The sequence below is a fragment of the Labeo rohita genome, chromosome 18 (assembly GCF_022985175.1).
Source record: "Labeo rohita strain BAU-BD-2019 chromosome 18, IGBB_LRoh.1.0, whole genome shotgun sequence".
NCBI lineage: Eukaryota > Metazoa > Chordata > Actinopteri > Cypriniformes > Cyprinidae > Labeo > Labeo rohita.
In genome coordinates, this window is record NC_066886.1 from 1,688,740 (window position 1) to 1,707,705 (window position 18,966).

Consider the following 18,966-nt stretch of genomic DNA (forward strand, 5'->3'; position numbering starts at 1 on the left):
CCAAGAAAATCTTTAAATCTAACATTTCAAAATCAAACAAGAATTTTGAAGCAAAGTTCAGATTTCTGTCTTGAAGATTTATGCAAATAAGTGCATACTTAATTAGACAATGCCTTGTGCATAATCAAACATATCATTTCAAAATTCAAAACTGTTAAAAAAAGTGCTGAATCAACTGGGGAAGTATAATGATATCTGTTAAAGTTAAAATTGTACCTTATTAACCTGAGGTGTTTTATTTTAATGTTATGCTTTGAAAATGTAAAGCCTGCTGTTTATCATGTCAGTAAATCTATTTGAATCTGTAAGCTTGAAAGGGTTTATAAATGTACCATTAAAACTGTCATTTAAAAACTTTTGCACATTTCTAATCATGCTCTTTACTACTGATATTAATCCTGGACCACAAAACCAGTCAGGGTCAATTTCAGGTGAAATTCAGATTTTTACAACATCTGAATAAATGAATAAATAAGCTTACCATTGATTTATGGTTTGTTAGGATAGGACAATATTTGGCCGAGATACAACTATTTGAAAATCTGGAATCTGAGGGTGCAATATTATCAAAATATTGAGAAAATCACCTTTAAAGTTGTCCAAATGAAGTTCTTAGCAATGCATATTACTAATCAAAAAATAAGTTTTGATATAATTAATATGCTTAAGATTTTTTGTGGTCCAGGGTCACATATTACAAATACTCTACTAGTAGAGACCAAAATATCAGAAAACCAACTTTAACTTCAGCATCTCATATGTGTATTTCCAATTCCATTTCCAGTGTGTAAACTGTCATTTTTTCTCATAGAGGCCGAACGGTCCGACAAAGATCATTAACCTCAGTAATCAAAGACATCTCGCTGAGATCCCAGGCCCCGTGAGGACACCGCGGGCTGCCGATGTCTATTTCTGGAGGATTTTGACGTAAGCGAACTAACATCGCATGACAGCGCGGCCGCATTGGCGTGCCAGTTCGGACCGGGCAGGATGTGACACGTATTGCGCCTGGCTGGACACGCCTGCCGGCTACTGACCGCGAGGAACGCGAGCCGTGTCAGAGATGGAGGATGCGCACGTGTTAACATACCTTCAGGAAAGGAACCAGGTACGGCTGCGGAGACGACTTCAGCTCGGATTGTAGCCGGCTGGTGAACTCCTCCGGATCGATCTTCGCATCCTGAGAGAAACGACAGCAGAAGTTCAGATGGATGTGAACGTGTACAGTGGGAAAAAAAAACATGCAAACTATATGAAGAGGAGATGATTAGTGCAGGATGAAAATGAATTAACCTTTGACCTTACACAAGCACAGCATCTTAAAAAATTATTGCAAAAAAGGGGTCATATAATAGCTAATTTGAAGATTTAGAGTTCAAAAATATATCAACTTTCCATCACATTATATATGTGGATAAAAAACGAAAAAGGGTTTAAGCATAAAAACAGTAAGTGTAATACTGCTTTAAATTGTTGTTGTTTTTCCAAAAATATATTTAAAATTTTCTGTTTAATTTAATTGCCTTTTTGTTTTTGTTTTTCTGAGCAAAAAATAAATATCACACATTTTTCCCTAATTTACAAAAGACACCCACTTAAATCTCATTCAGTTTAACAATCTTGTCAGGCATATTTACAACAAAAATCAATTTATGACATATTAAAAGACAAATTACTTTCACCCCAAATACTAATTAGCTGTAATTCTACATTTTTAACATTTGCCACTATCCTAGGTTTTGCTTATTTGTCAGTAAGACTTTTTTACTCATTTAAAACACAATAAAATTTAATATGCTCCCTTATTATTTTATACATATATATATATATATATATATATATATATATATATATATATATATATATATATATATATATATATATATATATATTAATGTACAAGTAAAAATAAGCATTTCCTTTGTATTTTTACATAAATATTGTGTTTCACTAAATGACAATGTAACACTATTTCAACCACATTTTGACATTTTTTTCTCCAAAACCTTATTTGAAACCTTAAAAGTAGACACTTTACTTACATTTAATGTGCTTTCTATTTCTATTTCGATTTCTATATTCAAAAGAATTTAAAGTCAATAAATTATGTGTTAAATGAGAAAAGCATTAAATAGATTATTACAAAAAGTAGCATTAGGATTTTTCAATTTTTGGGTGAACTATCCCTTTAATTATTTACATTTTTTTACTTTAATTTTTAATTAATATTTAATTATATATATATATATATATATATATATATATATATATATATATATTATACGGGCTGCCGATTTTCTCTTAGAAGTTTTAGTTTCTTATTAGTATCATTTTAAAAAATAATAATTTAGTTTTTCCATATTCATAAAAAATTATGAAAATAAAAATAAAACTCCATATTCATAAAAAAATTAAGATAAAAACATTTTTGTTTGTCAAGCTTTGGATGCCATAAAACACACACAGGTGCAGCAGGCATAAAATAATGTGTTTAGAATCATTCACACGTGAAAAGAAACTATCAAATGGTTGTAATCTGGCTCAGACTGAGACAGGAATTGTGTGTTTGTGGCAGTTTTTAGGGGACAATACAAGACTTCTTTACCACACAAATGGATGTTGAAAGCAAATGCATCTTATTTTGTAAGAAAGTGATGTTTAGATCAAATCAGGTACTATTTTTGGAATCAGCACCCAAAATGACTAAGAAACAAGTATTGGATTTCATTTAGCAAACATGATGCAGTGCGGTGTAATATTCAGGATGTAAAATGAGGCCTTTCGTGATGACTTTCATGAAAGACAAAATGAACATTCTACACGCTAATGATTTACAAATTCAGATGTTTCTGGATCAAAAGCACCACACGTACCAGTAAATCCTGCACCAGCGCTTTCACGTTTCGAGACGTCTCTGGGGATGGGGAATTATGGGACGCCAACTTGATCAACGTCGCCAAGAAGTTCTTGCACTTCTTCACATTCTCCTGCATTTCCTGATGAGAGAGCGAGACGGTTCGTTAGTTTTAACGACATGTGGAACCAGACATCAGACCGGTGCCTCGCGATGACACATCACAGGCCGAGCTGAAGCGCGTGTCTTGATTTGGACGGCTGCTCGTGTTAGTAAACAGTTTATCCGGTTCTGACTCACACAGACGCGCTCTGTTGTGCTTTTGTTGCCATAATCAGCAATCGACCCTCGCGGGTAAATAAAGTATTTTAATGAAATCCTCTAAATTCCATTTAAATGCTACAAAGCTGTCAATCATCTGAGGTTAGAGAATGTGTCAATCAAAAGTCTTTTTTAAGGCTGATGGCGTGTTACTCTCACACAGACTGATGTCTACACTAATCTCAAACAGTACTAATGGATGGGTAAATATCATGCAAGCATTTCTAGGCCACATTCCACCACAAAATCAAAAGAAAATCAAGCCTATTTTCAGATTTTATGAATTGTGGCATTAAGTAAACACATTCAACCTCAAGTTTTCATTACTATAGAGGATCCTAGGGAAGCCTGTTTCTGCCACTAAAAATAAGAAAAAAGGTAATTGAGACATTTTATCTCACAATTCTCACTTTTCGCAATTGCTGAAAAAAAGTTTATATGTCACAATTCTGACTTTTTCTCCAAGTTGCATTCCGGAAAAAAAGTCACAATCCTCAGAATTCTGAGATATAAACTTGCAATTGCGAGTTATAAAGTCAGAATTGCGATATATAAAGTCCCAATTTTTACATTTTTTCTCAGAATTGAGAGATATAAACTCACAACTGCATGTTATAAAGTCAGAATTGTGAGATATAAAATTTGCATTTCTGAGAAATACTCAAAATTCTAAAAAAAAAAAAAAAAAAAAAAAGAAAAAGTTGCAATTCTGAGAAATAAAGTCAGAATTCTGAGATATAAAATTGCAATTGTGTTATAAAGTCAAAATTGTGAGATATAAAATTTGCAATTGCAAGTTATAAAGTCAGAATTGCAAGATATAGTCACAATTCTGACTTTTTTCTCAGAATTGAGATAGAAACTTGCAACTGCGATATAGTCAAAATTGTGAGATATAAACTCTTTCTAAATTCTGAAAAAAAAAGTCACAATTCTGAGAAATAAAGTCACAATTCTGAAATATAAACTCATAATTGCAAGTTATAAAGTCACAATTCTGACATTTTTTTCCCAGAATTGAGATATAAACTCACAATTACGTGTTATAAAGTCAGAATTGTGAGATATAAAATTTGCAATTCTGAGAAATAAAGTCACAATTCTGAGATATAAACTTGCAATTGCGAGTTATAAAGTCAGAATTGTGAATTTTTTCTCAGAATTGAGAAAAAAAAACTAAATTCTGAAAAAAAAAGTCACAATTCAGAGATATAAACTCTATATATTGCGATTTATAAAAAAAAAACTCACAACTGTGTGATATAAACTTGCAATTCTGAGAAAAAAGTCAGAATTGTGACTTTATTTCTATGTAAAAGTTTTGGGTCAGTACAATCTTGTTTTGAAATTAATTAATACTTCTATTCATCAAGGATGCATTAAATTGATCAAAAGTGACGGTAAAAAACATTTATAAAATCATAAACTATTTCTCTTTCAATCCTGAAAGAAAAAATGTATCATGGTTTCTACAGAAATATAAAGCATCACAACTGTTTTTAACATTGATAATATTCAGAAATGTTTCATGATCAGCAAATCAGCATATTAGAATTTCTGAAGGATCATGTGCCACTGGAGTGGAGTAATGATGCAGAAAATTCAGCTTTGCATCACAGAAATAAATTACATTTTACAATATATTCACATAGAATATAGGTATTTAAATTGCAGTAATATTTCACATTTTTACTGCATGTTTTTTTGTTTTTTTTTAATGAATAATAGCATATGTGAACATGCATGTCTGTGTTTTGTGTACAGATGTGATGCCCAGATGTCTATAGGCTGGCATTGCCACATGTGTGTTTGTTTGTCTATGCATGAACATGCTGGCAGCTGTGTGTGTGTGTGTGTGTGTGTGTGTGTGTGCGTGTGTGTGTGTGTTTGGGTTGAATGGAGCTTAACCAAGTCCTGACAGTTAACCAGGGAGGCTTGAGGGGTCCAACAGTCACTCACTTGAGCTGAGAAAAAGAATAGATAAAGAGAGCGACAAACTTGTGGGCTTCGATACGGGAGGGCACACAGACCTGGGAGACAACCGAAGCTCCAGGGGCCGGGGCGGCTGCGCTCTGCGGGGCCAGTGGCATCTGAGTGAGGGGCCCCTGGGGGCCCAAGGCCGGCTGGACCTGCTGGGGAGCTGTCACTGCCACGGCGGCTGCCACGGGGGCCTTCTAGAGGAGGAAGGAGCAGAGACACGGAGATAAACACAAGCTGACGTCTGCCTGCCAGCAAGGCCACAGAGAACAGGAGAGACGGCCACAGCGCGCCCTGTCACATCGCGTGTCCCGAGAGAGCGCGGGACGACAGGAGCCGAGAGAGAGAGAGAGAAAGAGAGAGACAGATGGAGGAGGAGAAGAACTCCGAGCACGTGATCGCTGCACCTGACGACTCACAGTTCGCTCGGTTTGCTCCTGAGGCGCTCGCTCTCCATCTCTTACAGCCATGCTGCGTTTTTACTGTCTGCTCTTTGTCTTTATGTAAGTAATCGAATGAAACATGACTTTACAGAGTATAGGAGTAGTTTAAATGCACATAAGATTATATTATACAGTAGATAGTTCTGGTTTTGGCTGTTGATCAGTCCGTACAGTGCTCACAACAAATATCGACCAGACTGGATTTTTCCGACAACGTTTTTTGACTTTCTGGTACTTCTGCTGTAATGACAAAGCTGCTCATTTTCAAACATTTTTTTAATTGCAGAAATGAACGGTGATAATATATTATAGTGGTAAGATATCTAAATAATCAAATCAAATAAAATTATAATTATAATTATAATTAATTAATCAAATTACATACTTCCAGACTTTTTTTAATGATGTTACTGCAATAGCAATTAATGCTCACCACAATATTCAGAGCTTATATTAAGTACAAAAATTCATTATTTTATTTTATTTTATTTTATTTTATTTATTAGGACTTTTCCAGGTCTCACACAAATGACACAAGTGTTGTTTTAGTATCATTAGTATCATTGAAATACTAAAATACAATAACTACTAAAATAATAAAAAATATTTTATTTTATTTTATTTTCTATGACTTTTCCATGTCTACAAATGTTAATTTATTTTATTTATTATTTTTATGACTTTTCCAGGTCTGCAAAATTTGATTTGATTTTACATGCTTCCAGACATTTTTAAATGATTTTACTGAAATAGCAATTTCTGCTCACTAAAATATTTCAGAGCTTGACATAACTTGAAAAAATTATATTAATTACAAAAATGTAATTTTTATTTTATTTTATTTTATCTATGACTTTTCTAGTTCTACAAATCACACAAGTGTTGTTTTAGTATTGTTTAGTATCGTTAGTATCCTTTAAAAAAATACTAAAATATATTATTATAAAATGTATTATTGTATTTTAGTTTAGTTTATTTCTATGACAATTCCAGGTCTACAAATTTTATAATTTAATTTAATTTAATTTAATTTTTTTATTTTATTTTATTTCTGTAACTTTTCCAGGTATACAATTCACACAAGTGTTGTTTTAGTATTATTTAGTATCATAAGTATCATTGAAATACTAAAATATATGAACCGCTAAAATACTACAAATGTGTTATTTTATTTTATTTTATTTTATTACTTTTCCAGATCTACAAATCCCACAAGTGTTGTTTTAGTATCACTGAAATACATTTTTATTTTTTGTGTTTTTATAAATATGTCTGTATAGTTTGTATTAATTTTACTTATTAGTTTTAGCTTTTTTTAGTTTTAGTTATTTTAGTATTTAAAATGTTTTAGTAAGTAGCTGAAATATTTTATTATATATACATATATAAATATATAAATGTTATTTATATTTTATTTCAAGTAATAAAAATGTGTTTATGGTTGTTTTTTAGTATTAGTTAACAATAACAACACTGAATCACACTTTAAAAATTCCCTCATATATTCAGGTTTTCCAATACGCTGTGAATCGTGGCTCTTAAATAAAATGACAGTGATTGAGTGATTGAAAATAAAATAAAATAAAATAAAATAAAATAAAATAAAATAAAATAAATTACATCTTGATTTTCAGTTGTTTCAGCTTATTTTAAAACTTGTTTTCTCTTATTTAAAATCATTTTAAGTCATCTTAAGGTCCCTTGGAAGTTTGCTGAGGCCACCTAGTTGAGAACCAGTGTATTACCAGAAAATTACACTTAAATGAATAAAATAAAGTTTTAGTGAAAAAACTGTATCTTCTAAATTTGTAACCATATTTTAAATACATTGCAGAGCCTCTTGTATCTTCTTGTCTGAATTTTTTTTACTAAATCTGAAATTTTTTAAATTGCTGTAAGTTTTTCTCCTCTGAAACTCTATGGTGAGATACAGCTGGCATTCCTGCCATCTTAATGCTTACACAGACAAAATCAACTGATGCTGATGAGTGGGAAACAGAGATGGGGAGAGAGAGAGAGACGGGACAGGGCAGATGCTCACAGCGGGGCCGGCTGCGGTGCTGGTCTGGGCCGCGGCGCTCGGTGAACTAGACTGGACCAGTTTGGTTTGAGCCGCAGGAGCGGGACGAATCGCCTGAGTGCTAACAGGAGACTGCAGGGAGGAGAGGAGCGAGAGAAAGAGAAAAGAAAGAAAGGAAGGAGGAAAAGCATCACAGAGGAAAGGACCAATCACAGGATCTGAAAACCAGACTCAGCATCACGTTTATAAATAAGATCACAGTCAGAAACTATGAGCACTTCTAAAAAAAAAGAACTAGTCACTGGATGAGTAACTTTGAAAGAGTTTAGTTAGTGACACACATGCTCATTTCTTCAGTGTTGTGTGCATTCACTAAGGCTGCTATGACTTCAATACTCAGTGTAAGGATTGATTATTTATGGCATTTATGGCAATATTAGAGACTAAGAAAAATGTAAAAATCATGTTTGCAGTCATAAACTTATAGTGGACATTTTTAGGGCAATATATTCTGGAGAGATGCAGCTGAAATACTTCATTTGAGCTGTAAAGTGCATAAATCATCTAGAACTTATTCAGGAGGCAACGATTACGCCCCCAATTTAAAAAAAAATTAATAATAACAAAAAAAAAAAAAAAAAAAAAAAACAGTAACACAGTTCTGGGAAATGCCATGTTCTCACACCTTGTTCCAAAAATCTGTCCGTAAAAGCCTATAAAACATTATTCAACTTTCTTGGCAAAGTTTCCTTTTCCTTGTTAAAAACTACACTTGCACACTTTTCTTAGAACTTTAGTTAATTTTAATTCTATACCCTGTTTGCTACCTGGAAACAGACATGATGTGTTATTTATCCTACAATTAATATGCAAGTAATATATATTCAAAGATTCAAATTATGTACAATAATTCTAAATATATTAAATGTAAAATAAAATACATAAAATAAAATATGCCAAAAATATCTAGTGTCTGATGAAAGGCTTAAAGTAGGCCAAAACGTCACTGATTTTTAAAAAAAAAAATTAAAATCTAATGTTTGTGAGTGTTGCACTTGTGAAATCAAAGCTGAAACTCCTTTACAGTTGTTAAAATGTAAAAATTATTGAAATTATATATTCTTTAATATTATTTTATTATATATTTATTATATATATTATATTTTTATATTTTTCTTTAAATGTTTTATATTTTGTTTTTATAAACATTTTATATTTTATATAAAATATAATTACTTATAAAATTTCTTATAAAATTATTTCTTAGTTCTAAAATATTCAAAATATATAAAATAATTATAAATATTTAAATGATTAAAATTTGTAAAATATAACTACATAAAAATATTTAAATTATATATAGTTTAATATTCTTTAATTATGTATATATGTATATATTTCCTTAAATATATCCAATACATAATTTCTTAGTTCTTTATAAAATAATTTCGTTACTAAAATATTCAAAAAAAAAAAAACAAGAAAGAAAACACACACACACACACACATACATACATACACACATATATAATTAAAAGGATTTTTACAATTTTTTAAAATCAAAATATGCAAAATAGCTCTTATGTAATACTTCTAATTTCTTTTTATTTAGACTTTAGGCTTTTTTGAGTTATATATACTCTATTTTTGCCTAAATAAAACATATAAAGTTCCTATATAAAATAATTTCTTACATCTAAAATATTCAAAATATACTAAATAAATCTTAAATGTATAAAATTTATTTAAAAAAAAAATAAAATAAAAATAAGAAATTATTTATAAGAATTTTTTTTTTTAATTAGCAAAATAATTCTTAAATATATATTTAAAAAAATATCTTTCGATACATTTCTAAAATATTCAAAACATGCAAAATAGCTATTATATGCAACTAAATGCAATATTATATACAATGAACAATAATTCTTATTTCTGGTGATTTTCAGGTGAATTACGACCAGGTGTTCCTGACTGAAATCATCCTTGCACTGCAGCCCCTGATATCACTGTGTCTAGAGGGGCAAACACGGGTGAAAATCCCTCTGCTGAGGGGCAACGCTGCGAAGTGAGGAGCTCAATAATCACGTGAGCGGGCGCAGAGCCCTGGACAGAGACGGAGACGTGCCGCCGCGGCCCGAGACGAGGCACCGAGCCACAGTTTAACAGCTCTGAGGACGAGGCCACTGCCAACACGCGCTCTCTCCTCACAGATGCTCGTCTCTGGGCCCCTACAGAGAGAGCGGCGCCCGAGGGCCCCTGAGATGCGGAAGAGCTCGGGGCCGCACACATGCACACGCACACTGACGGCGACGCCACAGAACGAGTCTCTCGCTCCACGCTGAAAGTTGAGTTCGCGTTTACAGCGATCAGGCAGTTGGAGGATAAATGATTAAACGCATTCGGAGGGAAAGAGGAACGTCTTCCGCCGCAGAGAACCGGAGAATGACTGACAGCAGGATGAAGGGAGACGCCTGGGAATATAAACTCTCACCTCACAAACACAAGGCTCACTGTCCTTAACAGAGTTTATCAGGGAAACACGTTAGCGCAGTAAACGAAGTTTACAACACTATATATAGCTGTGCAAAACTGCAGTAACAAGTATTAGTCATGCACCACAACCATTAAAACTGACTAAAAGAATTTTACTGTAGTAATAATAACTAATTATAATATTTAACGCTGTATAAATTTGACATTTTGTGTCTAGAGGCACAAAACCAAAAATAGGCCTATAGCATAATAATTAAAAATTTTAATTGTTGATTAATTTTAATGTTCTTCTTTTTTTCTGCATTTTTCTCTGGTTCTTAATCTAGCTTTTTAATAAACCTACCATTGTGTACTACGAATATTATTGGCTCTGTAACAAATTGCCTTTGCCTTGGACATTTGGACTAAATGCTTACACATAAATGTATTGCAAATGTAAAATCATACAACCAGAAATGTGATGTGCAATGTTTTATAAATGTTTGAATGGCCTGATTTGTTATTAACATGTCGAGTTAAAACATTGAGGCACTAATACATGCGAGCGTCTGGCGGCATCTGGTGGCAATGAGCAGACATTACACTCTCCAATACTAAAGCTTTATTATATTATGCAAACTACTCTGATATTATTATCAGATATATAAGCATTGCTCATAATTACTTTTTTGCATAATTTGAAAAACGAAAAATACAAAAATAATATAACAAAAGGCAAATAGGACGACTAGGCACAAGACTGCCTTCTTGTGGCCGTATACTGTAAATTTGAATCCTAAAAATAAAAAAAAATAAAAACCTCCAATAAATTAATACATACAAACATATTAAAATTCTATTAAATATTCTGAACAGGAAGTATTAATATGTGAAAAACAGCAAAGACCAGCTAACTGTTTTTCTTTATGTACTTATTCATGTTTGATATCACTGTGAAGAAGCAATGCATTTGAAACAAACTGTTAGGGCTGCAAAACGATTAGTCGTGATTAATCGATTCAAAATAAAAGTTTATATGTGTGTGTACAGTATATATTTATTATCTATATATAAATGTACATACTGAAAAACATATTTGTATGTATTTGTATGTAAACACTTGTATATAATTTATATTATATAAATCTAGCATATTTTTCCTTAATATATACATGATAAATATACACAGTACACACATATAGTATGTAAACAAACTTTTATTTTGAATCAATTAATCACGACTAATCGTGTTGCAGTCCTACAAACAAACAGATAACAGTTTAATTTACACAACACTGAAGTGTAATGAGAAGAAATGAAGTCTAAATCCAATCTCAGGATGTACTGACTAAAGCACACCACTAGATGTCAGCAGTGAACCTTATGCATGCATTCATACTATTCATCTGACAAAACTCTGGATTTCTAAATATTGAACAGGAAAAAAATTGTTTGGAAAGTTTAACAGTGTACAGATGGGCAATGTGAAAATAATTTCTGTGCACTGATGCTTTGAAGTTTGTAAAAATATGCAAAGAAAATACTGACACTCAAGTTTATGATTGTTAATGTCTTACGTTGACAAACGCGTTTCAAAAAGAAGGTGCGAATGTCTTTTATCAAATGCATGTGTGACAGGAAACACTCAGTTTGCTCGGTTTTGTTTATGAGGTTAAGATTTTTGTTTTTAAATTGCATATAAAAATTCCATGCATTTGGATTATACAGTTTTAACACAAACACATTCTCTTCATCTATTCAAAATATTTTCATCCATTTGATTTTATTTAAAAAAATGTGCATTATTTTTCAAAATGCATTTATTCAAATCGTTTAGAATCAGTACAATTATTCAGCGTTCAAATACGGCTAAAAGTGGAACAAAGAATATTAAGGTTCAAATCTATGATCTAATTGGATTTATTGACGACAAATATATAAACCTGGTTAACGTGTATTTAAAACACATTCAGTTGATTAGTATGTTTATTCGTTTGTTCACGTTAAAGCTGTGGGATCTAAATTGTTGGAAATTTTAGATGCAATTCAAATACACAAATCTTACATTTAGGTCTAAATATTTATGCATGATTTATAGTATTCAGATTGGTGTTTCTAAATGTGTTTCTCATGGAGTCAAATGCTTCACAAAAGTGTTTTCTTCTCACTGCATAGAAATCAAATCAGGTAAGTTGAATTTCACAGACGTGCCTGCATCTGTGGACAGGTTATTATTAACGTATCAAATCACCTGCTGTTTCATCTTTCCTGGGACTCTGAAAAAGCGTCATATCAGGAGTGAGTTTAGTGATCACAATATGAATATCATCACTCACTTTTACTGCTGCGGGTCTTTATTTCATCACTGAGTGATAAAGATTTCACAGAATTCAACTTTTTGACAGCAGTAGCTAAAGTTACCGCCTTCTTGTGTTTACTGTGCATTACGATTACGATTATTAGTGAAATTATAATTCATTCAAATGTGTTTGGTGACCCCTGAGAGACCTTTGGTGACCCCAAATGGGGGTCGTGACCAGGATTATTATATTTATAAAACTAAAACCATTAAAAATATATAGATATTTATTGTATTAATTGACAAAATACACATTAGCTAGTTAAATAAAATAGACATTTAGCTAGTTGCTAAGGCATAACTTGGTGTACTGGATGTACTAAAATAACTAACATTAAAACTGAAATAAAATGAATAAAAACTATACCAGACATATTTTTAAAAACTATTAAAAATGGAAAAAATACAACTAAATTACTAAAACTTTAAGTAAAATTAAAAATAAAACAGAAAACATAATACTGTACCACACAATTGGCTCATCATGATATTTTCCTTTCATCCATTATTTACAGTTGTAAATAAAAATAAGAGAGAGATTTCAAATGTAGGATCTTGACTTTCAATCTTAGGGAAAATAACTTTTCAATCAGGAAAAGCAAGCAAACGGATCTTTAATTTGTAGAGGAGTGTGTTCAGTCTCTCAGCAGATAATTTTCAGTGACACAGAAACATTTTACAATATTGCCTTTGCAAAAACAATAAAAGAGTATTAAATAAAAAAGGTTTGATGAAATGCATCTGGTCTGATTTAAAACAGCCTGATGTCATTTGAGTTTTAGAGCAGCAGGTTTGGGAAAAATTTGCTTCTTGAGTTTCAGAAATCACATTTAGGAGAAACCTCATCTGTGCATCAGATTATTGTGCTGTAGAGCATTATGGGCTATACCTGTGGGGTCGTGACCCTGAATGTGGCCACGCTGGTGGGCGTAGAGGGCCGCGGTGAGATGCTGTTCTGGGCCTGAGCTTGAGCCAGAGCCTGCTGAGGAACCATCACTAGCTGACCCATCTCCGTCCGGACCAGAACCATACCTGAAACACACGCATGAGTTAGTCACCTCTGACCTCTGAAAAATGCATAGCAAAGAATGATGTAAAGCATCCATGCTTCATAAAAACTTACAGTCAGCTGAAGCCTTTGGATTCTTTTGAAACCAAAACTGTGAATAATTCAGATTAATTAAGTAATTATTCTGTTTTTTTGTCTGTCTGGTGTCTTTACGTGAATGCATTTCCCTAAAAACAATCAATTAAAAACAGCATTTGACTAAATGGCAAGAAATAGTTTTAATGAGCTGACCTGGCTTGCTACACATTCTCTTTTAAACCTCATTTGTTTATTTAATATTTTTTAATATTATTTAAAAGGCTAAATGTAATACCATACTGACATTTGTCAAACCACAGGACTATATAAGATAAATTAGTGAACGATCAAAATTAAAAAAAAAACTCAAAAAACTTAAATGAGAAAAGAGACGGTCAACTAATACAGGACCTGAAAAAATGCACCTTAAATTCTTGATTATTTTACATGTTAACACTGTTAAAAATTCATGGTTTCATGGGGGGAAAAATTATATGATTAAAAACTCAAAATTTTAATAAATGTTTATGTTCTAATTATTCTAGGATTATCTTTTATCTTTTATGTAAAGAAAATGTGTTTTGCATGAAATATGTTATAGAAACATTTTCCTTGCTATGTGTAAACCACCCATTTAAGCTGCACTACAGATATATTCAGAGTGTTGTAGGATGTTTAGGTGTTTTACACAGAGCAGTTTGTTCTTATAAAACAAAACCGCCGACCCGCTTAACCGCAGATCACTGATTACACGCACAATTAAACTTAGACAGCTTTCGCAACCAAAACTGATATTAGTGTGAAATAATGATAAGAGTTCAGACAGAGTTCAGATTTCACTGATTTCATCAACTCGTGCTTAAACACATTCAGTCTGAGAGTGAGAAGGCAACAGGTGAATCTGTCTAAGGCTTCGTATTTTTACTGACAGAAAGTGCAAATGAACAGCTGATTCATGATGAATCATGAATTCTCCATCATTAAAAAAATGATCTCTCCTTGCTAGACTTGAAACTGTCATCTGTGAACAGTGTGAGTCGTTTGTAAGACATCAAGTCACTTTTTTTGATCTACTTTCTCCTCATTACTGACTCCGAACTGACTCTGCATCAGTTTTTGTCTCATTAGTCAGCATGCAAATGCATTAATGTAAAGTTTATCTACACCAAACAGTATTTAAGTAGCATTTAAACTGATCTAAAGTTGATTTTAGGTTCAGATCTCATTTATCCATTCTCACATTTCAGCACCGTCAGCAAAAAAACCAGACGAAACAAATGTTACTGATGTTACATTAAAGCATCTTCAGATCAGTGTGTTTGTTTTTGGGTTCTTTAAAGCACCAGATGATCAATGCTGCAGATCCAGAAAGTATTTGATCAACTTGCAAATGCAATTACTACAATCATATGGCGTGAGGTTTGTTTACAGATACTGAAAACATATACATAATTCATAGAGAATAAAGTATCTGGAGACTTGAGTCACTCTTTAAATTGTTTGAGTGTCACTATATTAAATACAACATATTATATTACATACAAAAAAATCTAAGGAAGCTTATGTCTTGCCTAAAAATAATCTTAATAGTAAATTGAAAACTAGCATTTGATTAAATTACATCAAATATTTTTAAGCATCATCTATTTTAAACCACATTTGTGACTCTATGTGTGACCCTGCTGTGACCCTAGCATGGGTATATTTGTTGCAATAGCCAAAAATACATTGTATGGGTCAAAATTATAGATATTTCTTTTATGCCAAAAACCATTAGGATATTAAGTAAAGATCACGTTCCAGGAAGATATTTTGTAAATTTCCTACCGTAAATACATTTAAAAAATTTTTTTATTATAATATGGATTGCTAAGAACTTCATTTAGACAACTTTAAAGGTTATTTTCTCAATATTTTGATTTTTTTGCACCCTCAGATTCAGATTTTTAATTGGTTTGTATCTTGGCCAACTATTGTCCTATCCTAACAAACCATACATCAATGCAAAGCTTATTTATTTTAGATGGTGTATAAATCTCAGTTTCAAAAAATTGACCCTTATGACTGGTTTTGGGGGCCAGGGACACATTTGTTCATTCTTTCGCAATTATTACATGCAGATTTTATGTTATTACGTCTTAATGTTATTAAAATATTACTTCTTATTGTTATTATTTCTTACATATTTCTTCTGATTATTTTTTGGCCAAGACAAAGACAAGATAAACACACTTCTTAATAAAAACGTCAGACTAAAAATACGTTTGAAACATAGTATTTCCGAGAAAAAAACCTTGCATTTGATGGCATATAAAGACGCTTTTACACATTTAGAAATGTCACTTTAAGTGTCTAAATACTTTTTGGGGCCACTGAATATATTTATATTTATATAACAATATTTTAAATTATGCAAACAAACTTTAAACAAATATCCTTTCAAAAGTTCAACTTAAAGAGGCCATAAAACACTTTCTGAACCTTAATGGAAGCGTTTACACTTGCAGTCAAATGTTTAGACACACTTGAAAGAATTTGTTTATCATGATGTCAGAAAAAAATGTGATGTAAATGCTTTGGCTTAAACGCTTGAAATTAGTCTTGAGGACAATTATAAACTGTCTGCGTATGTACTTCACTGAAAGCAGTTAGTGAAGGAAGAGCATCAACAAGTGCTCATCACTCATTAAAAAGTGTAACAGGATAAAGTAGCTAATGGATGTGCAGAAGGACAGACAAGCTCAAATATGAGAGTTTTTTGCTCACTACATCATTCCCAGACTGTGTTATTTTAGAGTTTGCATTACTTTACTGTTATTCCAACATGTGGAGCAGAGTCAGAATACAGTAGGTAGCGCACATCAGACAGTAATAAGTCGTAAGTACCTGGTGGGATGGTGAATCCGGGCGGCAGCTGTATGGTAGTTTGTTGTTGCGGCGGTCTGACAATCAACTGCGGGGTTACGACCCTCTGCTGCGCAGGCGGCTGCGTCTGCGCAGGTCTGATGACCGGAGCCGCACTGACACTGACAGCGGGTTTGACAGGCGCTGTTGCGGCCGCCGCGGGTGGCGCAGAGGTCGCCTGGGGTTTCGCGTTGTTCCCGGACGCGTCCGCGGGTGGTTTGCTGTGGTTGACCTGCGCGCCCGTCGCTGCGATCCGAGCGCCCTGTTGGACCAGCGCGGACACGGACGTGCCGTTTCCATTCTGCGCGATGCTGGCGATGATGTGACGCGGGAGTCTGTGCAGCGCGATGGTGGGCGTCCCGCGGTCCAGCGCGATCGCCTGCGGGTTGCTGGACACGGTGAAAGTCGTGCCGCTCGGGCTGGAGGTGCCGGGTGATGCTGATGCTGCGCCGCCTCCGTTGCCGTTGAGACTGTGGGATGCTGCGGAGCGCAGCGTGCGCGTATTCCCCGGGTGCTTCTTGCGGGTGTCCCTCGGGCTCTCACCTTTGTTGCCCGGTGCAGGAGCGTCGGATGCTGCTGCCGCCGCAGCCGTAGTGATGATGATGATGCTGCCTCCATGTGACTTCAGAGGGCTCTCCTTCTCCAGGGCTTTGGCGTGCTTATCCAGGCTGACGTCTTTCGGGTCGGAATCCGGGTTGCGCGCAGCTTTCCGTGCGTTCTGCTGCTGCTGTGCTTGTTGTTGTGGTTCTGATGGAGAGTCTACAGGAGCAGGCAGCTGCGCTGTTCCTCCTGCCTGCTGCTGCTGCTGCTGCTTCGCGCTGCCCGGGCGTGCGTTTTCGGGCTGCGCGGCGGGCGGCTCGCTCTGGCCCACCAGCTGAGACTCCAGCGAGCCCACTAGATCGCTCACGGCTTTCTCGTCCACCTCGGAGAAGAGCATGTCTTCCAGAGGGTCGGAGGCGCCCGCCATGTTCGCTCTGTGTGTGATGGGCTGTCTGCTGGTGCGCGTCCACGAGCGCGAGTGCGCAGTCGTGTTACTATGGCATTGTGGGAATGGATGTGACGTCAGAGGGCCAAAACCAAACAGTTGTCCCCCTGTTACAACTCAAGGCGGTCGAGCACACTACATGAGTTTGGAGGGAACAGATAGATAGATAGATAGATAGATAGATAGACAGATAGGTAGACAGATAGATAGATAGATATTAATACGAATTCTGTCTCTCTTATTAATAAAAGGTCCCCAGCTAACAAAATGTGTTCTAGGAACGTTTCTTCTAACGTTCCAATTAAGTTCAAAAACGTTCTAAAATTGTTTTACTATTTATAATAATTGATTTATATTTGAATATTTAAAATGTAATTTATTCCTGTGATTTCAAAGCTGATTTTTTAGCATCCTTACTCCAGTCACATAATCCATCAAAAACCATTCTGTTATGATTTGCTGCTCAAAAAACATTTATTATTATTATTATGTTGTTGAAAACAGTTGAGTAGAATTTTTCATGTTTCTTTGATGAATAGAAAGTTCAGAAGAACAGCATTTATCTGAAATATAAATATTTTGTAACATTATAATTTATCACTTTTAATCAATCAGCCTTGCTAAATAAAAGTATTCATTTCTATTACTTTCAAATTCCCATTAATTTCTATTAATTAAAGAATCCTAAAAAAAGTTCTCAGCTGTTTTAAATATTGATAATAATGATAATAATAGTTCAAAAATGTTTCTTGAGCAGAAAATCAGCATATCAGCATGATTTCTGAAGGATCATGTGGCACTGTTGACTGAGTAGTGATGCTGAAAATTCAGCTTTGATTGCAGGAATAAATTACATTTTAAAATATATTCAAATAGAAAGCATGTTATTTTAAATAGTAAAAACATTTCACAATATTACTTTCCTGTATTTTGGATCAAATAAATGTAGAATTGGTGAGCAGAAGACAATTCTTTAAAACACATCAAAACACTTTTGACTGGTAGTGTATAAATAATGTTTTTGTAATGTTTGAAAACATTAAATACCAGAAAACTGAACTAACATTCTATTAACGTTACTGCAAGAATATATGTTCACAATTTGGGGACAATCTTACCAGAATGTTCTGAGATGTTCCCTGTTAGCTAGTCATGCAGCAAGAGAAAGTTTATTTCAAAGTAAATTCTGGTAAAAGATGCAGAAAATTCAAAGATTGGCATATATTACAAATTAAAATGGACAGAATAATGAAAGTTTCTAATATCAAAGCATGCGAAGTCAATACTTGGAATGACATTATAAGACTTTAAACTGCTTTAGAAGACTTTATTGCTCTTCAGTGTACAGTGCATTTATGATTAAATAATCCCTCAGTTCTGCTGTTTGTAATCTGACATGCTGGATATGTAATTGTGCAACAACAAATGCCTCAGCTCTCCTCATTGGCTATAACCAGGTCACAGAGTTCATTCTGAGTTCATTCATCATATATTAGTTTCACAGGCTTTAATAATAAATATATTGCAGAAGATGTTGATGG

The 18,966-nt window shown here is 33.7% G+C and overlaps 1 protein-coding gene across 1 annotated transcript in view; it reads right to left on the bottom strand.

Annotated features, from left to right (window-relative positions):
* The window catches only part of LOC127181019 (transcription initiation factor TFIID subunit 4), a 113,737-nt gene extending 96,126 nt beyond the window's left edge, over nucleotides 1-17,611 (bottom strand). Inside the window, exons 1-6 of the mRNA XM_051135488.1 lie at nucleotides 16,423-17,611; nucleotides 13,339-13,481; nucleotides 7,637-7,747; nucleotides 5,206-5,349; nucleotides 2,874-2,996; nucleotides 1,091-1,180 (exon numbers count right to left, since the gene is read on the bottom strand). Of these exons, the coding sequence (XP_050991445.1) occupies nucleotides 1,091-1,180; nucleotides 2,874-2,996; nucleotides 5,206-5,349; nucleotides 7,637-7,747; nucleotides 13,339-13,481; nucleotides 16,423-17,407 (1,596 nt within the window). The 5' untranslated portion in view covers nucleotides 17,408-17,611. The remainder of the gene's footprint in view (nucleotides 1-1,090; nucleotides 1,181-2,873; nucleotides 2,997-5,205; nucleotides 5,350-7,636; nucleotides 7,748-13,338; nucleotides 13,482-16,422) is intronic.
* Nucleotides 17,612-18,966: the final 1,355 nt, after the last annotated feature.